Source organism: Lepisosteus platostomus, chromosome 15 (assembly GCF_059453375.1).
Source record: "Lepisosteus platostomus isolate fLepPlt1 chromosome 15, fLepPlt1.hap1, whole genome shotgun sequence".
In the NCBI taxonomy this organism is placed as follows: domain Eukaryota; kingdom Metazoa; phylum Chordata; class Actinopteri; order Semionotiformes; family Lepisosteidae; genus Lepisosteus; species Lepisosteus platostomus.
The window spans coordinates 14,325,968-14,350,759 of NC_142625.1; the positions used below are offsets into that span (position 1 = coordinate 14,325,968).

General features: G+C 40.7%; 1 protein-coding gene across 2 annotated transcripts in view; it reads left to right on the forward strand.

Moving 5' to 3' along the window:
• prex1 (phosphatidylinositol-3,4,5-trisphosphate-dependent Rac exchange factor 1) overlaps nucleotides 1-21,147 on the forward strand; it is a 139,178-nt gene extending 118,031 nt beyond the window's left edge. For both annotated transcript variants that reach the window (XM_088608467.1, XM_088608468.1), the window contains exons 27-40: nucleotides 2,240-2,328; nucleotides 3,573-3,655; nucleotides 4,228-4,318; nucleotides 4,597-4,725; nucleotides 5,154-5,195; nucleotides 6,887-7,104; nucleotides 8,429-8,531; nucleotides 10,253-10,396; nucleotides 10,996-11,110; nucleotides 11,332-11,398; nucleotides 12,157-12,335; nucleotides 12,889-12,991; nucleotides 15,291-15,358; nucleotides 16,327-21,147. In XM_088608467.1, the coding sequence (XP_088464593.1) occupies nucleotides 2,240-2,328; nucleotides 3,573-3,655; nucleotides 4,228-4,318; nucleotides 4,597-4,725; nucleotides 5,154-5,195; nucleotides 6,887-7,104; nucleotides 8,429-8,531; nucleotides 10,253-10,396; nucleotides 10,996-11,110; nucleotides 11,332-11,398; nucleotides 12,157-12,335; nucleotides 12,889-12,991; nucleotides 15,291-15,358; nucleotides 16,327-16,369 (1,474 nt within the window). In that variant the 3' untranslated portion in view covers nucleotides 16,370-21,147. The remainder of the gene's footprint in view (nucleotides 1-2,239; nucleotides 2,329-3,572; nucleotides 3,656-4,227; nucleotides 4,319-4,596; nucleotides 4,726-5,153; nucleotides 5,196-6,886; nucleotides 7,105-8,428; nucleotides 8,532-10,252; nucleotides 10,397-10,995; nucleotides 11,111-11,331; nucleotides 11,399-12,156; nucleotides 12,336-12,888; nucleotides 12,992-15,290; nucleotides 15,359-16,326) is intronic.
• The last annotated feature ends 3,645 nt before the right edge of the window (nucleotides 21,148-24,792 follow it).

Consider the following 24,792-nt stretch of genomic DNA (forward strand, 5'->3'; position numbering starts at 1 on the left):
GGCATGCGTGCTATGTAAGAATGCCAACCATTTTCTCTGCAGAAGGGAGTGAAATCATAAACTGCAGCCATTTCAGAGGAGAAGGTTTAAGTGGAAGTGTAATTCACAGGAATTCCATAGTTAGGTCTTGCAACTAAAAAAGGATTAAAAGTCCACCTAAGGTTGAAGTGACAGAGCACGGTTTTCCCAAGCAGAGCATTTTGCTCCTGTGACAGGATCGTCTTTGTGGGCATGTGGCTGAGTGGCCTGTTCTTTCACCCTGTCTTCTCCTTTTTTCTTCTCCAAATGTGCACATTAAGCGCGTGGCCTGTAACAGTGTGGGTAGTGTTTGTGTTCGTATCCCTGGGGTAAAATTCCTGTGGCCCAGCTTTTAACGCATGACATGTCAATGTGGTTTGAATCTGTGCCCTAGGTTGGCCTCCCTACAGTTAGACAGCCCCTGGAGGTGCATCCCAGGCTGTGAACCAGCCTGACACACCAGAAGACACTGCAGGGGTCATTACACTGTAATTGAAGTTAATGTACCGGTTGGTAGTATAATCACTGTCCTGTCTCAAAAAATCATTTCAGAAATGACCCATTACATTTTAGAGAATCCATTTCTCGGTTTATTGCAAATTTTGTTATATCCTTGCACACGCTGTGTACAGGTAGTTTCCTAAAAAATCAGAACAGAAGAATTTACTTTTAGGAGACATTAGTCCCTGCTTGCTAGTCTTTGCTAGAGAGTTTGGGATACCCTATATACATTTGAACTTGCTGAAAGCAGGTTAAGGTTTTCAAAATATCTAAGAGTGTTCTCAAACCAAAATGGTTTGTGAAGTGAATGGTGGGACAGAGTACATTGTGTTCAATTGGTAGCCAGTTCAGCTGTAACCACTCTACAAACACATGTAACTGCTCCCTAATAGTAAAACTGGGAAGAAAATAAATTTTGTTTAGCCTATAATTTACTCAGCTACTGCTGCGGTCCAGGGACCCAGACATCATCATAAAACGTCTGTCATCTATCCAGAAAATGCTGGGGGCAATACATGCGCTATATAAAACTCTGGTTACTGTTTGACAGGAACAGGCGATTAAAGTACTGTAAAGACCACTTTCTTGTGCCACAGGATTGTGCTCTGTCATCTCAAGATATAGCACAAAATATATTTATTTTTAAGTGATTTGGGTCACTTATTATTGACAATCATATAATGATACCCTAAAAAAAAGTGTATTTTGTGAAATTTTAGGATTGCTTTTGGGCATGTCTTAAGTAAAGCTCCTCTCAAACAACCTACTGACCGTGCTGGTGTGGCTAATTGCTCAGCCCAGTGCAATTTAAGGTTTACGGCCAACACAAAATAATGAGAATGAGATGTTAAGCAAAGGGAGGTTCTGTAAACTGTAACACATTGTATACAGAGCCAAGAATAGTACTGGGAAAGTCTTTGGCCTCTGTGGGTGGCTACATAGAAGACAAAGACATTTATATTGTTCCACCCAGCAATGCCCATTACACTTTATTTTTTTTTTTAGATTTGTCTTGCTTTTTATGAACAGTTGTTTTTCTTTCAGAGTTTATTCTTGGCAAAATTACATGCTGCAGTTTATGTAATCTGTTTTGATTGGACTGTCAAGGCAGGCTATGTTTCTAGAATGATTCCAGGATTTGGGAATTGTTTTTCCTAAATACAGTGGCGTGACGGAGGCAAACAATGGAAAATTCACTGTTGCTTCGTTGGTAGCTTCAGAGATATGTTAGACATTTATGTTCGGAACTCAGCTTACCTCATTTAATACCCTTCTGAAAAAACGACATTATCAATAATTATCTTTGTCTTCGTAAATGAAGTCAGAGACAAACATTTGTGTGTGTGTGTAAAATGTTTGATTGTTCAAGGAACGTTAACTTCTCAATGAGATTTTGATTTCAGCAGTGTGTGCACTGACTCTGACACACACATACCCTGGGGTTGTGCGTAGATTATTGCTGGACTCACTTTTGTATTGTAGAATGTGAAGGCATTGCACTGCACAAAACAGGCCCAGCAGTGCTGCTGACATTTCGTATTTTCTGAAAGCACATTTCTCTAAACTCACTGAAGATTGATTGAAAAGCTCACCTTTGATATGGATTTTCCTTTGGTTGGAATTAAGAAGTGGGGCTGCAGACTACTCCCAGTGTGGGAGAGCAGGGCTGAGCTGGGTCACCCGAGACACGTCTTTAGACTCCTGTCTGTGTGTGTTTCAGCGAGTGCAACAGTAACCGGGACTCCGTTCTTTCATACACAAGCGTCCGGAGTAACAGCTCCTACCTGGGCAGCGATGAGATGGGATCAGGTAAGGATTCGAAATCCACAGGCGGGACGGTTGCCTTTGCATGGGCTGTGACTGTTTTCCCTCGCATGAGTGACTGCAAGGCTGTGCTTGGCGAAGCTTTCTGGTGTTTTCTTCTTGAAACGCATCGCCGTCTCCATCCTAGAGGGAACTGCACGCCGCCATCTATCGTGGTTCTCCAGGTGATGGACAGGACAAAAAGCACCATGTCAGCTTCCAGACCTTTCAGTTTGGAGGGGCTACATAGAGGGCTAGAGACGTCAAGATGAGTGGTTAATACACACTCCCAGCATGCGTTTTCAAGACGTTTTCCTGGGAGGCAGTTTTGACTAGCATTTAGGCTGCTGCTCTCATGACTGCTAGGTCATAATAATTATAATAATTATAATAATTGCCTACACTTATAGAGTGCTTTTCTGGACACTCCACTCAAAGTGCTTTACAGGTAATGGGGACTCCCCTCCACCCCCACCAGTGTGCAGCTCCACCTGGATGATGCGACGGCAGCCATAGTGCGCCAGAACGCTCACCACACATCAGCTATCAGTGGGGAGGAGAGCAGAGTAATGAAGCCAATTCATAGAGAGGGATTATTAGGAGGCCATGATTGTTGAGGGCCAATGGGAAATTTGGCCAGGACGCCGGGGTTACACCCCTACCTAGGTCATGGGCTTAGTCCACACTGTGGTGACTGCTGTTGTATCTTTGAGCAGAATACTTTCTCCTAGTTCCTCCAGGCAATACTGGGTGTGGGTACCAGTGTTTGCTGCAATGGCCTGGTGTGTGATCAGGCAAGGATAGTCTCCCTAGCAGGGCTCGTAACCTGCCAGTGTTCTGCACTTACTGCAGTAACATGCATAACAAATATATCAACTACAGCAATTGAAAATACACAAATGGGGCCAATATCCAATGCTCAATACTGTTCAAATGAATGACATTAATACTTCATTGGTACTGACAGGAATGACTTAGAGACTTACAGAATGATGTTGGTGCAGAGATAAAAATATTTGAAAGTAGTTTTTTGTCCAATTTGTTGGTTAATGTTTAAGATTTTTCTTGAAGAAACGATTTACAGGAAAGTATCTTCTGAAAGCAGGACATACTTCATATGGGAAAGAATATACACACCACTGAACCTATGTAAGGGTCAAAACTGTGTTTTGGTGCGTGTTTTTCACAGCATCTCCTCTTTAAGAGTTGGACTAGGTGAATCAGCGTGTATTTCTGTTAACTGTGTGCAGGTGACGAGCTTCCTTGTGATATGAGGATCTCGTTGGACAAGCAGGACAAGCTGCATGGATGTCTTGAACACCTCTTTAATCAGGTATAGTATTGTCTTTTTTTCTCTGTATGATCACCTTACTTTCTGGTTTGATGAAGGCTCGTGGGATGTCCTGTAGATGAGGTTTTTATTGCTTGAACTGTACTGTAAGAATGTCTGGCACCGTGCTTGAAGAGACTCCGATGACACGCTATTCGTTCTCAGACTCCCAACCAAGGAATGTCACTTAAAAATAGTCCAAGACGGCCAGATTCTGCTACAAGTGCAGCTTCTTTGTAATCCGTTTGAGAACATTTTGTACAGATGATTCTGATCAAAAAAGGTTCAACATCTTTACTGAATTATCTCCCTCCTCTGCCTGCGATTGCCTGCAGCCTTACACATTGCCGTGGGATTCAGAATTAGAGAATGTTTCGCTCCCCTATCCCCCCCTTACCAGTGTTTTGTGACCTTTAACCTTGTTAAAGGTTTACCAGCTAGGACAGCAAGCTTTAGAGTCCTATTCCATTACACAAAATGAATTATCTCCGAACGGAGACATGGTCTCTGGGGATGTGCTGACTGCTTTGTGCTTTTGTGCTGACTGCTAGGGTCCACTTTGTATCCTTGTGCAGGTTGATTCCATTAACAACTTACTGAAAGGACCAGTAATGACAAAGGCCAGCGAGGAAACCAAGCACTTTCCAATGGACTACAGTCAGCCAGGTAGCCAACTCTATGCTGTTATGAAGTGCAATACAAAACTCTCGACATCTCAGTTCTGGTGGTGAAATGAGTTTGCTTTTATTATTTTACCTGTGATGTGCACACCTGAAAGCTGCACTGATTAAACACAAAATTGACCACTAGTCATTAATCACTTGTGGTATCTCTAATCCTATTACATTGCTCCAATGCCTAGTCTACACTTGCTCCAGGGCACATACTTTACAGTATGGCGCAAACAGGGTGGAATCACAAAATTTCTCCTTGTCCCCCTTCAGAATTCCGTCACACGGAGGACTGGACCTCGTGCTGCCGCAGTGTGATCCACAAGAACATCCAGGAGGACCCCTGGAACCTGCCCAGCTCAATCAGATCCCTGGTGGATAATTTGCAGAGATTCGTGGAAGGTCAGTGCGCGCCGTGAAATGAAAGCAAGCGTGCCTTTGCTGGGCATCAGCCTGCAGGGGTTTATAAACCAAAGGGATTCTTTTAGCGAGATGCGGGGTGCCATCTGAAAGTCCTGTACAAGCAAACAGTGTGGACAATGTGCAGTAAGTAGTGTTTCAGCGATTTGTTTAAGGAATGTCTATAAAATAAAATACATGTTTTCAACTAATATGTAAATCGATTTGATCACATGATTACATGCTCACACACGAAGAAGGCTCCACAGCCGAAACGTTGGGTTTTCTTTCTTCTCTTTTCAGCATGGAATTGAACCTATTACTTGTTCCTAAAATGTAAATCTACTACTTTGATCCAAATAACTTGATTTATAGATGGATTGGTTTTCCTTTGGAACGCAGGATCATATCTTTTGAATTTTTATCCACAGATGGGAAGAATCAGCTCCTCCTGGCTTTGCTGAAATGCACAGGTACTGAAATAAACACACTTTCTCAATCTGTGTGATGTGGTGTATGTACTCTACTCTTCATCCTCCTATTATTTGTTTTTTACTAGACTGCTGCTCATCTGAAATGCATGTTATGCTTCTCTCTTTTTATCATGTTATTCAAAGTAGACCACTAGATAAACTAATGCTACAGACCAATTACAGTTTACTGGCTGAATGCAGGTGCAAATTATTGTATTATCTCTCTAACTGCCAGGCTTAAGACAGAAAAGGGACTGTATTAAAAACAAAAGCATAGCTAAATTGCTCAACACACTTTAAGACAATTTGGTAAGAAGGTATATATTCAGGCTCACATCAGAAGAAATTCTGCAGTGCCTGCAGATTCAGTGCTGTCGACATTGCTGAGATGGTGGGGTGAGCTCTTGAAAGAACGTCTGGTTTATTTTAATCTACGTTCCAGCTATCAATAGATCTCACTGTAATTTGGTGTGACTACGTTTATTTGCGCGGCATGCTGCCTGTCGTCGTATTTACAAAATGAGAGACTGCTGAGGGATTTCGTAAATGGGACATATGGAAACTATAAATATATTGCTTGAGACTTGTATCCAACCAGGGCTTTGATTTCATGGCTGGTTTTCTGCCAGATGGAGTCCTCCAAACCACATGACCAACACATTACTAGTGAGTTGGGATTTGCTGTTAGTCTTGCCATTGATCTACAAAAGCTTCTGTAATCTTCCTCTGGGTAGGGTTGTGGTTTTTGCAGGGCTGAATGTTGCAGCTGGTTAGCTGCATGAGCTCCTAGTACAAACCTAGCAGGATAACCTAGAGGACTACAAGGTCCCGATATCTTTGCATAATGTACAGACTTCTTTTAGAAACTCCTGTCATCAGTCCATTATCATGTATAAAAGATGTATAGCTCATTGTCGTTAGAGGAAAGCTCAACTTCAAGACTCTGAGGGATTCCAAGAATGTTAAATCCTTATCTTGGCCTCCTTGGGACTATGATCACGCCCCTTCATAGAAGAATCCTAAAGCAGGGCTCTCCAAACCTGATCCAGCAGTTTTTAAGGGAACCTTCAAAGTGTCAATTTCTAAAGGCCTGGAACAATGTAACAAAGATCATTCAAACAGGTGGCATGTTCCATTAAGCCATTTAGAGATTGTTTAGAATAAAAACAATAATATCTTTCATCTCTTAATTGAAACATTATTTACTTCATTGATCCATTGCTTCACCAAGTATCCTGATCTTGAAATAACAGGTGATTTAGAGTGACCTATAAAAGTATTTCCAGTGCTGGAAACCCCTAACCAAGAACTTGCAATTTCCCAAATGGTAGTTGATGGTGGGTTCCATTGTGTAAAATTAAAACAAATGACTAAAAAATGTGTTCAGAAAGTATATTTGGTATGTGGTAAGTACATACGAAAGGTTCCAAATGAGAAGAGGTCATTCAGGCTGTTTGGTAGTTAGTAGATTATTGATCCAAAGCTCTTATTCAGCCTGTTCTTGAAGGAAGACAAAGTATCGGTTTCACCCATGCTGCTGGGTAGCTATTTGGTGAGGGGGTTAAAGTTTTGATTACACGTGGTCCTAAATACTTCAGAAGCTGTCATGAACTATGTCAGCAGCAGACTGAATCCTGGTTTAACTGGGGAACAGGGCCCTGTGCTCACATGCTTCTTTTGTGTCTTCACAGACACCAGCCTGCAGCTACGCAGGGACGTGATATTCTGCCAGAGTGTGGTGGGGGCGATCTGCACCTTGTCTGAGCAGCTGCTGGCCGCACTCAACTTCCGCTACAACAACAGCGGAGAGTACGAGGAGGAAAGCAAGGAAGTGAGCAAGAAGTGGCTGGAGCAGATCGCCACCATCGGAGTGCTCTTGAACTTCCAGTCCATGCTGTCTCCTCGCGTGGTAAGAGCACAGGTGGCCAGGGGCAGAAAACGTGTGACCTACTCTCCCCAAACCATGCCAAGAGATTAATCATTATTGATTTATTACTGTACCTGGTCTTAACAGAGCTGATTCTAAAGTAAAACATAAAATAATGCACTTATATAGTGCTTTTCTGAACACTCCACTCAAAAGCACTTCCCAGATAACAGGGACTCCCCTCCACCAGTGTGCAGCCCCACCTGGATGATGGGACGGCAACCAGCTTGCTCCAGTTCACTAACCACACACTCTGGGAGGAGAACAGAGTGATGAAACCAGTTCATAGACGGGGATAATTAGGTGGCCATGATTGGTAAAGGCAAAGGGGAAATTTGGCCAGGACGCTGGAGTAACACTCTTAACTCTTTTAGAGAAATATGCTGGGATTTTTTTGGAATTTTTAATGAGAATGGAGAGTCAAGCCCTTAATTTTGCATCTCATCCTGAAGACATTAGGCCTTTGTTACAGTATAGTGTAGCCATCTCTATACTGGGGCATTAGGACCCAAACTACAGGGTGAGCGCCACCTACTGTCCCCACTTCCAGCAGCAACCTTAGTTTTCCCAGGAGGTCTCCTATCCAGGTACTGGCCAGGCTCACACCTGCTGAGCTTCAGTGGTTTGTCAGTTGTGAGTTGCAGAGTGATAGCTGCTGGCATAAAGTAGAGTGTTAAAGGAGACAAAACCTTATTATTTATGCTGATCCAGCCAGATAAAGTCAAGATATTTACCAAACAAGTTTGCTCAGAATCACGACAGAACCCAGAGGAGCTTGGTTTTGGGAGAGAATGTTGAAAACCTTTTGTTTTATTTTCAGCATGTGCTAAATCTTAAAAAAGAGCTTTTCCATGATTTTTCTTGGACTACTGTGGGGATAGATTGATTGATAGATTCATCCCCAGCTTGAAAAGACCCTGAATTGTACAGTTTTCATATGAAGTTTGCTACTTGCTTTATGGAACTTTCACAGCAGTCAATGAACAATGAACAGTCATAAAACTGCACACTTTCCAGTGCTTTATTAACTTTCCTGTGCATTGCTCCTAAGAAATGTCTAATGACCGTTTTTACGCAAATGTACATCTTTCCATTAAATTGTTAGTTAGAAATAAGAGGCTGCTAGTGATTTTACATTCTTAGTATTTCGGTGAGATAAAGTGATAAGATAGCTGATGTACTGCTTATATACGCAAGCAAGGGCACAATCTCCTGTTCCCAATCGTATTTTCCACATGCGTGTTCTGACGGAAACCTGTGCATCAGTGTCATTTCTATCTTTTTCGCCTGGTCTGTGTACTGGCAGAAGGAGGAGCGCACCATGCTTGAGGACACCAAGGCTGCCCTCCTGGACTTGGATAAAGTGACCGTTAACTTCCGGCAGCTTGAGGACGAATGCCTTGTTGCAAGTAAGATGTTTAAACTGTACCAGTTACCATGATAACAGTTTAGGATGAGTAGCAAAGAAATAGGCCCAGGTAGCCAGTAGTTTCTAAAGATTTTGGATGATTTTACTAAGCAGTAAAGATTTTTGATGATTTTACAGGTTTATAATACAGTATTTGATCAAGTAGCACCAGCACTTGAATGTCTTTTTTGGTGATAATTGCAGTAAAAGACCTGAGGTTCAGTTAAAGTGTTACTCTGGCTTTTGTACCTCTGTGTATGTAAACAGAGTGGTGCTTGTTTTCTGGTTTAGATTGCCATGCCTGGTGAATTTAAACCACACACCTCTGCTCCTGTTCTGTACCCAGGGGGGTTGATGGTTCACTGTCAGTATAGCGTGTGAGGAGAGCAAACAGAAGCAAGACATCTCTGAAGGGATGAGATCTATGCGTCAGACCTACCTTTCGAGGGCTCTGCAGTCAGAAAGATGAAATATTGCAAAAACGCGGCTTACTTTCAGTTAAAAGCGATATCTAGTTTTTAAAGACTTTTGTGTTTTGTTTTTTGAAGAAAAGCATGGTTTTTTTTTTGGTTTCCAGTTGAAATAATCTTGCCTAGGCAATGACCAAAGCTGGAAAATATACAACCACTATGAACTTGACCTGCAAAATAATCGGAATTATAGAGTCATAATTCAGTTTGTCTGCATTAACTGAAGAAATGGGATTTATTACTCTAGTGGCTAATCTGCACATCGTCCCCATGGAGTTTGTGCACCACAGAGGAGAAAGAAATTGTCATTGTCTCAATTTGAAGATCTGCATACTTATAAACTAAAAGAAAGGTGTATACTCGGTTTCATGTGTCTATTTTGTGTATTGTTCTGGGAAAGTAGCAAGTGACAATTTCTCCCAGCTAAACAAAGACATTTTTGGGAGAATAATGTCACTCAGACAGATGCAGAATTGCTGACCAATATTCCTCTCATCTCCATGGCTTCAACAACTTTGTGTGCTTATTCCAACAGCCTGCCTCTGTAGCAGATCCAACAGACATGACAGATGCCAAGTATACTAAAATTTTAGGCATCTCATGTGAATGTGAATTATGCAGCAGACCATCTGTATTTCTGTCTGTGTTGTGGCTGGTGTTTTGAGTGAAAAAGCTAACTGATTGTGAATGCACAGTTTACGACAGACGTGTGCTGGCGTCTCCCAGCTTCCCCTTTTATTATTCTTTTGTGAGTCATGCATCTGGGACTAATAGAAATACACCATTTCTCTTAACCCTGAGCTATGCCGTCGTACTGTTAGTCCAATGTAGTTTCACCCTCTGGGAGTGACCCCAGGTGCGACTATCAGTAAAAGAGACTCTGACCTGCTCTGTGATACAGAGAAACACAACAGTCTTAGAACATCCACAGTCAGATAGCAGAACAGCTTGTGATGATGCATGTCCTTTTAGAACATCTGTGTTCATCCAGGGGCATCACTGGCTATGGAAAGCAGTAAAGCAAATGGCATTTGGTATTGAGTGACCAGATTGAGTCAGACCAGCCTGAGTGAGACGGTGATTCTCTGCTCAAGAAGCACAAGGAAAATCAAACAGCCTAAATGATAGTTCACAGCTCTGGCCAGTTTTCCCTTTTATGCCAGCTGTATAACCTGCTCTTGCACACCGGTCTGTGCTTTGCTCGCTACACCTGTTTGTTCATCATCTCTGAGGATGTGCTGTGTTTCCTCAGACACGTCCGTGTTTTATCAAGTGGAGGGCAGCAGGCAGGCGCTGAAGATCACTTTGTACCTGGACAGCTGCCACTTCTCAGAGCTGCCCATCAGGCTGCAGAATGGAGGCAGTCTGAAGCTCCACACTGTGCTGTTTACGCGGGGTGAGTCTGTGAGTCTGGCCATGGGGTGTCTTCTCATCCTGCACCTCCCACTGCTGTGCCCTGGTGGTCGATACTGGGAGGATCCCTCCTTGCAGGTCCATATTTTATGAATGGAGGTCTCCCATACCACAGTCGAGGATCTGTTAGCAAAACTGGGTTTGTTTTCTAGACCAGCTATTTTCAGAAAATATCCTGTGTTGCTAAAAGTAAATACAAAAAAAAAGAAAATACATTCTTTTGATGCCTTAGTGCTGTTCCCAATACTGAGAGATGCAGGTGGTCAGCTCAACAGTGTGTGAGAGTCCCCACCAAGTGGTTATTTTCAGTAATAGCATGTCTTTCAATAAGTTTTGTATTTAAAAAAAAAACTCGGTGCATATATTGTAACCTTTCCTCAAAACAACCTGCATGAATCCCAGTTCATGTCAAATGATGGATTTAAAATCAAGAAATCTGGTTGATGAAGTAGTTATATGTAAAATTTAGATTTCTGTGGTTTCTTTTATTTCTAAATCTCATTTGAGATAAGAAGGACGTTTTATGCAGCGATGAAAAGGATCCTCTCATTCCTGTGTCCTCTCTCTCCTCTCCGTCTGTAGCTTTGGAGAAACCAGAGTGTGCCGCGCAGCAGGACAGCGCATCCATCGAAGACTTTCAGCAGCAGATTAATGCAGTCTCTCTGGAAAAAGTCAAATGCTATTACCGCAGACTCAGGTATCTGTACAATAGCGGACACACACCACTGCTTCAGATGAGAAAAGTGTTCCATTAGGTTTTTTCACTACTTCTGAGTATGTCTGCTAGGTTTACGTTACTGTAAAAGGTTCAGCGTTTACAACAACATGGGTTTTATACTTTTTTGTTAAACACTGAGTGTAATTTGTTTTTTCTTCAGCCCTATATTAAACCAATCTATGAATATCTTTGCATCACAGGGCATTTTACCTGGAGAAATCCAACTTGCCTACAGACTCTAACACCACCGCCGTGAAGATAGACCAGGTATGCTTACCATCTGTTACGGCAGATATCTGAGAGATTTCAGAATCTCCACAATTAGGAATGGCTGGTGAAAATGTGTTACACTGTTCCTAGGATGATTTTGATAGGGGATTCAAAAATTAAATAATAAGGTTGTAAAATTCTCCTCAAAGAAGATAAGATTGTAGATCTATTTTTTAAATTCTGCAGGTTGTCACAGGGGGCGCCAGAGGACAGGGGATGATCTTACAATTTGAGTACACCACCATTTTACAATTGATAAAAACTGAGAAAAGGGACCCCTGGGCTTTCTGCCCCATGTCTGCCTGTGGAACGTCTGCACAGCCACGCTGCAAATGGAGTTCAGAACTGACAATCGCATTTGTTCCACCTCTTTACAAACAGATGGTTAAAACGTGATCTGTAAGACTCTGGGTTGGCCACCTCTGTCCCAAAGTCTAGATTGAACAGGTGTTTCTTTGGAGAGGAAGTGTTTGCTCTCAGATGTTTCCCCGTGAGCAAACTGCTTTTATTTTACTGTGAGCACTGATAAAAGTGAGCAGCCTGACATAAAAAAAGCAGGTGTTCCTCAGAGGAAAGCGTGTCACGAGCTGTCTTGATCTGTTTTCTTTTCTCCTTCGTAGAAGGCAGATGGTTCCACAGGTATTGTGAAGTTGCTTTCTAAGAAAAGAAAACCATTGGGCCACACTCTTTCGGAGCGAGTCCGGAGCCCGGTGTGGTTTCTTTCTCCCTGACTGTCTGGTCTGCTCCTCCTTCAGCTGCTGCGGCCCCTCAATGCCCTGGACGAGCTGTGTAGACTCATGCAGTCCTACGTGAACGCGAAGCCTGCCAGCGGCGGCACTTTCCCCACTGGAGTCAGTCTGCTGCCCATTTCCTCCGAGCTCTGCAACCGGCTGGGCGCCTGCCACATCGCCATCTGCGCCACGGGGATGCAGAGGTAACCGACACGGACCCTCGCACCCGCGCCGCCCGGGCCCACCGGGGCACGTCTGTCGCTCTGGCAGCAGCCCGAGTTTCATCGGGGGCTGCTGCCCTTGCCATAATTTCCTTGTAGTTCACCCAAAGCGGTACGTCCGTCTCTTGTGAGATTCCTCTCATGCTGGAGACTGAAAAGTCAAACTGTTCACCAGCCAGACAGGAACAAGCAGTTTTGGGGGAGTTTTTCGAGACAGTAATTGATTTTTAGGAGTTAAATGCCAAGGCCTCCAAGTTTGTGGAGAGATCGATCCTTTGTATGCACAGCAATTGTCTTATTCCGTGCGACAGCTGAGTAGGAAATAGATTTCGAAATTAAGCCTGTATGTGATTTCTGCATTGTGCTATTGCTGTGACATTTGAGAGTGCACGCAGGGCTGTCTTTTTCTGTGAAGTAGCTGTCTGACAGCAGCGTCGATTGCTGTGCGGTGAGCTGCCCTGAGCATGTGCTGCTACAGAGAAGCCGAGCGTGCAGTGCAGGTTGTTACAGGCTGTGTTCCACCTCCTCTTGGCAGGTGCACTCTGAGCGTGTCCCTGGAACAGGCTGTGATCCTGGCAAGAAACCACGGATTGCCACCCCGATGTATCATGCAAGCAACTGATATCATGCGGAAACAGGTACGGTTCCTATACAGCTCGATTTGCAATTCAGTCACAACAGAAAAGCACACTAAACTGCCCATTAAACCTGCATGACTTGAGTCTCAATCAAAAGAATGAATGCACTAAAACACACACAAACTATATAAACCAGTAGGCTTATGGACCATTCTAGCTCATTTGGTAACTAGTAGCTCATTGATCTACTAATCCAGCCATTGGATGATCTTATCCAACCAATTCTTAAAATAAGACCGTGTCGGTTTCAACAACATGGCTGAGTGCCATACTTCCACAACTATTTGTGTAAAGGGATGTGCTGCCCATTTTCAATTTTAAGCGCACTTTGAGGGTGTTCATACGTATGTCATCTGGTTTGTGTTTTCATGGTCATTCAGGAGAAATCCACCGGTTTGATTTAGGCATGGCTTTCAAAGGCAAAGCCTGGGAGGGTTTTGGATCCTTGTATCAGCCTCCCTCATAGTCTTCTCTGTTCAAATGTATAAAGTCTTCTGTTCATTTCTCGTCAGTATAAAACATCCTCTTAATCACTGGAATGTATCTGGCTGCTCATCTCTGAACAGATTCCAGAGAAGCAATATCTTTTCTATAACGCAGTACTTAAATTGTACAAAATACACCCATACGTCTTTTTACAAATGTAATTCGTCCCCAGAGACCCTTTCATATAGCGCAAATTTGTAAATTGAAAAACCTATTTCCATGATTTCTAATGGTGAAATAAGATTACGATTGATTCCGGACTTTTTGTCAACAAAAAAAGACCAGAGAAACGATAAGTAAATTCACCAACTGTGGTTTGTGTTTTTAGTAATAAAAACCACTGCATATCTACTGTACAGTAGTTAGACATCATTAAGCATGCCTATGTACAGTACTGTACAGACTTTACATCTGTGATAAAGTCTAAACCCCAAATATCTTATGAAAGTAAGCGCACACGATAGCGAACATTGTACAAAGACGCAGTGAATTGTGTCACGTCTCTCCTGCCACTCCACAGACTCTGTGCGGCCTCTCACCCTCTCACCCTCTCACATAGGCTGGTTAGTGGAATGTGATGAACAACGAGTCACACTAAATCCTACTCTTCACTCTTCACTCATTTCATGGAGGTTTCAAAATGTTTCTCTGTATGGCTTCTTTGTGGTTTCAAAGTTGGATTTTGTTATTCTAAATGTGGTTAGCAATTCGTAGTGTCTTCGTAGTAATCCACCGTAGTAAGGTGGATGCTGCACATTGGTGGGGGTGGTGGAGAGGATCCCCATTACCTGTAAAGTGCTTTGAGTGGAGTGTCCATAAAGGCGCTATTTAAGTGTAAGCAATTATTATTATTATTATTATTATTATTATTATTATTATTATTATTATTATTATTATTATTATTAAAGAATCTTCATAAAATGAGTTATGGGTGTATTATAAATCAGCCCTTATTAGTCCATTGTATGATTTTAACACAATGCCACTTGATTTAAATCCATCACTTTTAAGTATATGCCCTTATATTGCTTACCTTTTTCAATGCTTCCTGGCATAGTCTGGGGTTCAATATAATATATTAGTAGCCTCTTCTAGCTCAGTGTTTCCTATTGTGTATTTATACAGTAGTTTGTTTTTGTAACCTGCATGCAAAGCCCTGCACTTTTCCATAGTACATATCATCTGCCAGGTGTTTGGCCAGTGTTTGATTTAATGTAATTTACTGCTTCTACAGTGTTGGCCAATTCTCCTTATTTGATATAATCTACAAACGTGTTAAATGTACTCACTATATTAGACCACTGATATTACTGATATAAGAAGTGCTGAAGTCCTAGTACAGATCCATGTTCTTTTATATGAATATAATGCAAAAATGACTTGAATATCATTTTAAGTCATTATTTCTAATGATATCTAATATTTTAAAATGTGTAAATTCATGTTTCGGTATTTATTTGTTTGGCTGTTTTAGCTAAAATATTCCTCTTGCTTTCCTATATCTCTCTCCTCCGTCTCTGTCTGCTTCTTCTTGAGAATTGTCAAGGCCATGTAATGTTCAGTTCAAAGTAAGCATGACTCACGGTTTTCATACAACAGTACACACATGTTTTTGTGATTAGAGTTTTAACAACCGGTGATTAATCACTTTAAACTGAGAGCACAAACAGGCTCTGACAAAAAGAAACAAAAGGAGAACTGTACTCCGTCAAATTTAAAACAGTGTGTTGTCTGAGTGGATACCTAAAGAGCCATTGTTCATTTTTAAAATCTGACGTATTTCAATATAAACGGAATAAATTTGTCTGAACAGGGAACAAGAGTGGAAATATCTGCAAAAAACATGAAGGTGATGGATCAAATGCCTCCTACTGCTCCAAGGTATCTAAGCAATTATATTTTACTAAGTGCATGTTGATATTCATTTTGACAACATCTAGGATTGAAAAGTGGTGTTTAAAATGCAAAGAACATATTTGCTCCAGCCTCTCATGCCAGTTCTGGAGCTGAGTAATAGTCCACCTGAAATCACCATGCTTAGGTGAAAGCCAGCGATGAGGAATAGATGGAGTTTTGTATTTCTGTCACCTAATACATTTTGAAACAGTTTCTGACCCCGTTGGAAGAGAGACAGCTGGGGCTATAATTCTTGCTGATGTGCGGTTGAGTTGAGCTCTCTTCATTATCGACAGTGTGTGTGCTGGGAAGGGGTGACAAACATGCCTCAATTGTAACACTCACTGGGCAGCGCTTGACAGCATTCTCCTCAGGTTTGTGTGGGAGTTTGCTGGCTGTTCTGGTGTTCTTCCCAAAGACACTCTGGGTTAGTGTTGATTGGCTTCTCTGAAGGGTCCCAGTCTCTCTGTGCCCCTTGAAAAAATGCCATGAGTTTTGAGCCTCATCAATATGAGCAGTCTCGCACCCGGCGCCTTTTGGAGAGGCCTTGCATTAGCACCACCCGCCCCAGCTTGAGTGTGCATTTGAAGATGGGTGGATTATAATAAATGACAAGTCTTGGAAGTCACCAATGTGATTTCTTACTTGCTGTGCTTCAGCCTCAACTACATAGGTAGTGTAGGTATAGGAGGTTCTGACAACAGCAGTTTAGCCTCTGGATAAATCCCATTTGTTAAAAGAAAAATGAGAGAGTCTGTTGTCTTCCAGTTAAAAAGAGATAGAGTTCATTTAATTAGTTAACCTTCATGCTAATAACTAATTTATCTAGCTTGGGTATGCTTAAATTTCCTACATTTTGACCAAGCAGAAAACTTGGACCCACAGGTAGAGAAATGAATACATTTTAAATGAAAACACTTCCAACATTTCATTCATTACTTTTCTTCACACAGGCTTTTCAGGCTATGCCTGCCACCGGAGGATGGAGACCTATGAAGGGATTTTATTATTTCGCTTTTAATTCTATTTTTCCAAACCTTGCTCAGAATGTTCCCCTTTTTCGGACACCCACGCCGTTCTCGGATAATTCCCGCTTCTTTCGCCGGCCTGGCTGTGCCAGCACCTGCTGATACACCTGTGGGCTGGTGCCTTTTGGGATACAGCCCTCCTGCCCAATCGGAAGGAATGCTCAAGCATTTTGGCTTCAAGCAAGCAGCTTTGCCGGCAGCAGGACAACAGCCTGACCACTCCCGCTGCATCAAGCCTAGACTCTGCCCAATCCTCAAACAATCAAAGCTCTGGGATTTTTCCTGCTGGAAGCAGACCTTTCTGGAACATTTGGAGGATGTTTTAGCACGATCAAAGACTACCAGCTGGCGGGATATTCCACAGTACATTGTGAAGTGTTTGGAGACCTCAGACAACCTCGATTGTGAGGGAACATCTTTAAAATAGATGAAAAAAACAAATACTTCAGAATTTCATCTTAGCATTTACTTGCTATGAACATGAATGCCTCCTCCTTGCCATGTTTCATCTAAATTACTGTCTGCATGCTAGCTTCAGAGCAAGAAACAGCTCACTGGTAGTCATACAATAGATAAGAGATAACGTTTTGGCCTGACAAGCTTCAAGTCGTATACTTGTGATACGTTAATGAATCCTGGGAACTTTTGGGGGAGAGGGCCTCTTTTGAATATGCCTAGCATGAGTGACTCGGAAGTCATGTCAATACGGTCACCTTGCCATAGCTATGGAAACAGTTGCTAGGGCGGGGCATTTTTGTTTGCAAGGTTTAATTCAAGGAGAAGAAAAAATAAAAATGTGATAAACATGAACATTGAGAAACATTCCAGGATAAAACAAGTATACCACCTCATTTCCTGTCTTCTTTATTTGTGTCTTATACAGTATAACTGACAGGAAGAGACCAAACAAATTCCGAGTCATCTCAGTCATTTCAAGATCTTGGAATTTTTTTGTTTTCTAAGTTTCAGACACAGGGCCAGTCTTTTCCAGTGTAAGTAAATGTCAAAATTGTTCAAGCACAACAGCACTCTCAGCTGCTTGTTTGGTTTGAGTATCAGTTGTTTTTTTTTTGCTATGTTAATATAATTTAAATACCTATTTTCATAATATGTTGTAACCTCAGAGAATGCATAACAAACTCAGATCTTGTTAAATTTTCAGTTAATGTAATTTAGGAGGAGTAAAACAAGAATATGTGGAAAAGGGGAATATGGAGTATAAAATATTTAATGTGTTATGTTTTAATAATCTTACATTCTTGTACATATTTATAACCAGAGATTTTATTTGTGTCAATGGGACCAACATATATAGTATATATATATGCTCTTAAAGCAGGTGAAGGACAGCACTGTTCTTAGTCTCTTCTTATAAAGCATTAAAGTGTATGTAATAAGATGTTTTGTGCAAAAAAATATTTTTAATTAACTTGTACATTTGAAAATGTATGAATAGCAAGACAAAATTCTTAGATGTAGCTCATTCAGGTGTATTAACGAAAAGCGTTTTCGTTGTAAATCATATGTCAGGATGTGTGCCTTTGTTTAGTGAAAGGCTTTTTAAAAAATTATGTTGATAGTGTTTAAGATGCTGGACACTGCCTGTTAAAAGGGCTTTAATTTCTCTCCTTTATTCTGGATAACAGGAATTTACAGTATACAGCCCCTCTTCCCTCTCAGAATTTGTATTTTATTATTTGAAATCAGTTCCTGTGACGTATGTCTCTGTGAGTGTTGTTCATTTGGAATTATTTTTAGCGAAAAGAGATCACCCCAGCTCCAATCACAAAGCCTCCTGATCACCTGCGTGGTGACTTTAAAAATCTGCATGGGGGGTGAAAAGCTAAGATTTTCAAAAGTGTGACATAGTGAGGAAGAGCAGTTCTTACAGAGCCGCGCTTCATCTAGTAAAACAATTGTGATTGATGCAATTGTGAAGAATTTTGAGTATTTTTTGAGTTAATACTTAAACCTGAGTATTATTTCCCACAACTCAGTAGAGAAGTTTTAAGAGTGAACTGCAGACAGTGATGATTTCATTGTATGTTTCCCCTATTAACTCTATATGATTCTATATTATGTATCTTTGTGTTCTAAATGCAGTATATTTTTGATTCCTGTATCAATGCGTTTTTATTGTCTTTTGGTCTGCTTTATGTTTACATCTGTTGTTTTACAGAATTATGTTCATTATTCACTATAACAAAGCGAATTGTTCCAGAGTCTAACAAGTATTACGTTAGATAATAAATGATACGCTGATACATTTAATATGTCATACCCAACAGGCTAGATGGGCAAGAATAGCCTCTTGTTTGAGATTTTTCTTATACTCTTAAAACTGAAATTTGAGAAAAGGCAGAGCATCTTGTATTATGTATCATTATTATCAGTATTAGTCTCAGCTTTCTGTCACTTGAGATCTTTTTGCACATTAAAAATGTCTAAACTGCGAATAAACTATTTTGGAAAATATCACAGGTTGTTGAAAACATTTTAAGAATCTTGCAATAACCAACTATCTGCTATTGACAAAGGCAAATTAAAAATGTTCTGAATTGCTACTTTTGTTTTTACAAAAAATGATAAAGTAGGTGAAAGTGCCTGCTTCAGGAATCCTGTTGGGATTGATTAATGGCCATTATGGTGTTACTTTGTTTTCTTGATTCTTAACTTATTTTTATTTCTGTTTATCTGGACAGCATTTTTTTCTAAAAAGATGTACAAGACTATATTTCCATTCCAGTGTTAATGTGTAATGTGTTTCCATTCCATGGAAACACCAAAACAATACCATCACCTAGAAGGAGTGATTTCTAGTGTTCTTGTTATAGATTTTATTCATATTTCATAATGTGTGTTTACACATTTCAGTGTGTTTTACAAAAATGACACTTAAAAACATTTTTCATTTTAGTTAAAAGTTTTGTCAATTCAAATTTTATTTCCTTCAAAATGAATACAGCAGTTGAAAGGTGCAAGTGGATAATGTAGCAAACTGCATCATGCAGCCTTAATTGTAGTGCAATTAAATTTAATGTTGCCTTTATCATTCTATGACACTCATATGCAACAGATATAATGGAAAAGAACAGATGTATTGGATATACCCTCCTACACAGTTCAAAATATTGTTTAAAGCTGTCCATAACATTAATTGTCAAAGGTGCTAGGACAGTTATTAGTTTTTAAAGGAAATGGGCCCTGTTCCTTGTGATTATGCAAGACAGAGGTACTTCATAGGACTGTGGTCACCTGAGTTGCATGACTTCTGATTAAGAATCAACTGTTTGGTGGTTGTGCAAACACCATCCTGATGCAGTAGTGGTACAGTAGGTGCTTATTTAATCATGACATCAATAATCTTATTTTTACGTCCGTTCTATTATCTTAAGCATCAGTGGTGTTTTGTATTCAGTTTGTACTGTAAATGTTTTGGAGAAATTACTGTCTCGTTAACAATGACCTCCACTGACATGTTTTGATTTGTACTGACTGACAATCAATCACTTTTTTGGTTTTATATGTAATATATGTGGCTTTACCCTTTATTTTCTGTTCATGAGCATGGTATTGTTCTAATAGCTTGAACTGTCTAAAAAAGGCCTTTATCAGGATGTTACTGCTCTCACTGCCTTAGAAATACCGCAATGGAAGAGTTATGGTGCATCACAGGTATTTTGCTGTTGATTGTAGCTTATTGGTTCCTTTAATAAAACCCAGTCACATCTACTTTTGCAAAATCAGTTTATGTAGGAAATTAAAGCAAAACAGAGTTATCATAAAGGTTTTTTTTCTGGATAGAAAAATAGGATAACTATTGAATGAGGAAAAAAACCCATGAAGTGTGAAAATAATTAAACCAGTTGAAATTATGTTTGTACTTACAAACTGGCAGATTGCAAAGAAAGCTATTTTCTTCACAAGCTAAAATGTTTGTTTGCAAAATTTGTAATACAGGTAGTGATGGAATGATTCTGTAGTGAAAGATACATTTCTTTTACTGTTGGCCGTTGTTGGGTTTCTGTAGCATAAATGCAAATCCTTGAATTTATATAGCTCTTTTCATCACTGAAGATCTCAAAACACTTGACATATTTGGCAGGGAACCTATTTCATCCAGTGAAATGCAACCCCACCTTGGTAGCCCACACCAGCCACACAACAGCTGAATTAAGTAACTTCTCAATTGGGTACAAGTCTCTATGGTTGTTCTTCTGACTAATAACATGTTCTCATCCTTTTAATCAACACTTGTGACCCAATGTCTGAACTTCTGTTGTATATCGCTCAGTTTCAGCGATTCTGGAATTGTGATCCTTGTTAACTCAGTATGTTCCTGATGAGGATACTTTTTCTTTGAGTTCAGGATTAATGTCAGTTCCTTCCATTTATTTTCAGGACATTAAATGAACTGTATACAGGGATGGGACTTTATATGATGTTATTTACTGTAACTAAGAAATACTGGCAACTTGCTTTTAAGACATCAATAACATTGAGGGTTATTAGGATGCCCTCATTTAAAGGGTTTGTCCAGTACTCATAATATGAATCTATTTTTTCCTCTAATAATGCATTATTGTACATACTGTATGTTGTTTTATGATTTATGTTTGTAACTGTATGTGGTCTTCAAAGAAAGTTGTACAGAAAGAATTTTTAATTTTTTTTTCAGCTTGTTACAAATGTTGTTATAGATTTAACCTTTATTTGCTAGCTAATAAAATGTATTTACAGAAGAAATGATTTTGTGGATTTCAATGAGGATGGGGTTCTAGCCCAGTGAATGTCAATACCTGGTCCTGGGGGGGGGAGCTATGTCTGCTGTTTTTTTTATATCTGTGCCTGTAACTGACCTGTTCCCTTGACTTTCTACACTCAAGCACTGATTTGAAAACCAAAACTACCCTAAAATGTATGATTTCCAATGTCAGCTCTCAGAACGTCATGCAGTGCACTGCTTCATTTCTGCTGAGCTCTTGAGGACGAGTTGGTGATGAACAGAACAGATCCGGTGACAAGGGTATCAGACACCTCCACTAGGTATATTTGTTTCCTTTTGTTTACGTCGAATTTGTTTGATCTCCGTCATGCCTCTCCTCCTACCTGACTGGGCACAGCAGTCCGAAGCAGTGTGGTGAACCCAGATGTGGGCAGGCTGCTGAGAGCAGGCAGGCTGTGGTAGCAAACAGACAGACAGCCACCGTCCAAAGCTGAAGTCCAGAGTGAAGCAAGGTTCAAAGCCGGGAAGACGCAAGGCACAGGCCCAAATGGGAAATCCACCAGTAGTGTACTCATAGTAAACAGGCCACGTTCGTAGCTGGAATAAGCACAAAGGAGAATCTGAAGCAAAGTCGAGACAGGCTGAGTCACAACGCTGGAGAACATAGGCTCAGCACAACCCAGAGATGTGGTCAAAAGCGCAAGTGTAGAGTGTAGAAGCAAAACACAAGTGGAACTAAACACAGAGACTAAAGATGAAACTCTAAACCAGAGCGGGGATGTGACATCGGGACCGGACTGGATCCCTCAGATCGTGTCAACATGACTACCGTTTGGCAGCCTGAGTAGGATCCGTACCGTGGGGTGGCCATGGTGTTTCTAGTGCATTGTCCAGCGCTCCTACAGGTGTGGAACTGACCATTTTAGCTCACGTCCATGAAACGCATAAATGATCACCAGTTGAAAGCCCAAAACCCACGGAACTATTCATATGAATAAGGGTGTTACCCCAGTGTCCTGGCTTAATTCCACTTCTTGCAGAGCCTAGCCTCCTTAGGCAGTGGGGCAGCTGGAGAATAATGGCTGTTTAACCGGGTGTGTGGAACTTCCCCTTATATATGGAAAATAGTTTGGGATAGAAATCGTTTGATAATCTTCTTTCAATTAATATTATTAATCAATAAGGCCTTCATTGCCTGCTTGCCACAGGGAACTTTCTGGATGCAACAGGCACAAAGAGTAAAATACAGAAGCTGTACCTGCAGCTTTAAAATGAGAAGAGAAGATTTGTTCTTGACTTCCATTTACAGCTTGTATTTTGCAAAACTCAGCTGGCGGTGCCTCATCTAATTAAATTAAGAGACAGAACTCTCTAGGCCTCGTTTGTGCTGAAGAGTCTCAATGCTAGGCGATAACATTGTTGCCTACTCTTGTAATCCCGGGTGAAACAGCCATGGTTGCCATAGTAACAATCACCATCCCCAGTTTTTGTTTCCCAAGTATCATTTAACGATAACGGAAAGGGTTTTTTCCCATGACTATTATAAGAAATATTTTTGTATGGTCAAGAAGCCAGGGTACCATTTTATGACAGTTTCTGACTACTTTTTAAATGAAACATTTCGTGTGCTCTAGCATTTTTACTATTAGAGCACTTTGACTCTTTGTGCAGCATTACGTCCTGTGCAAATTGCTCCCCTACAAACCTACTCTCCAACCATTGTTGGCTGTATTGTGGAGTCCTTGACACGTCTCCTGTTCCAATGACACTATAAATGCAGTGTTATTCCTATTTTAATATCGGACAAGAAAATTTATTTCTCAACACAGGGGAGTCCTGACCTCTACCATGTTCTTTGTGATAAGAAAACATGTGGCACAAAGAAAGCCAAGAATACTTTCTCCAAAGTTGTACAAAGTGACTTATTAATATTCCAACTACTCTCACATAGCTACTTCTGATACCATTTTAACAGTGTTTTTTTTTTTTAGTTTTTGTCATTTAGCATGGTTATTAATCAGACTCCTTTCTTTTAGGGAAAAGGGGAATTCAGACTATTTGCATAGCTAACTGGGGTTTTTAGTGGAACAAAGAGTCCAGATGACAGCTTTTTAAATTCTCAGCTGATTTAGTGCTTTGCAGAGAGGTTCTACAAGTAGGTCTTGAGTAGATTCCATCCAAAGAATACTGTTCAGCTGTTTCATGTTTGGACAACTTCCTATTCAGACCTGCCTTTGAACACCTCGGCGGCCTCCTCCTTGTATTGACAAGGTGGAAGAGCTCTAAACAAAATGTTGACCATGAGTGTAATAGCAGACGAACAGGGTTGCCACAGGCTGACATTGTTCTAGGCAAGAAGAGCAGACTCTTGGCTTGCTTTCTGGGCCTCACTGAAGAAACCTGCGGTTGCCATGGAGCTGAAAACACTGGAGATGAAAACAAACAGCCTTCCCAGATGGAGATGCTGCGAAAGACTGCCTTAAATAAACATGTAAAAACTGCACCAGACAAAGCTAGACGGAATTTCCCTTCACCAAGCTGCCTACTCTATGAAATAGCCACTTCCTCCCTTCCCCGGTTTTCTGTTTTGTCACATTTTGACAATAATGTTCTTAAATAAATTCTCCCTTTTGAATTTCCTTTTATAAGTTAGAAAAAATTTGTCCGAGTACCTGCCCATCTCATTTTCTTGATTCAAGCAATGAGGCTTGTTGAACCACACAAAGTGACAAATCACATTATACATTTTTGTTTTCAATCCTAAACTTCATTGGGAGGGAAGTTGTGGGAGAGAATTAATTACTTTCCGCTACAAAGAATGTAGATTAGAATATTTAATATTTATTTAATAGATTTAAGATTTAGAATGTTAGATGACTTAAGGCATTAATATACTTCAAATCTTATGTATTTTTCACAATTATTTTTTTCAAAACATATGCAGGATTGTCTTAAATCCGGCGCCCTCCAAGAGAAGGATGTTCCCAGGTAAATTATTGCACATTCGATAGTTCCACAATTTCAATGACAGGCTATCTGATCAGACCTCAGCTATTGTGTGTGCCACGCAAGCTATTCAGTCACGGTTATCCTAGTTAATCTTCATGAAAAACCTATCTTTTCTACATATTTGATATGGGAAACTTAGTCCACAGGTAATAGATCAGTGAAGTATTAACCACAATAGTATCAACTCGATCATGAGTTGTAATCGCAGAATGAGAGTTTTCTTCCACATCCAAGAAAAAGTACTGTACATAGTCAGTTTCTTTGCATGGTATCAGGGAAATCTTCTTTGTTCCTAATGGAGTTTATAACAAAAGTTTGGGAGGGATGACAACAACTAAGCTCAATCAGACTCAGCCATCAGTAATTAGCAATGACTCCTGACAATCCATTGCTCTCCCAAATGCTATAAATACCTACGAGATCCCTCTCTCTCTCTCGTGCATGTCTCTTGCATCCCACCTCCACTCCATCTACACCCCTGCAGCTGCCCCTTGGTCACCCTGCATTGGGGTCCTGGTCTCCTTGTCCTCTGGCTGGAAGGCCAGCCCTCAGCCAAATGGGTTAAGCCACAATTTCACTCCATGCCGCTTTCATCTTGGATGTTTGTCATTCCTCGTGAATTTTAAATGACGGCTTATATTTAACAGAGATGTTTC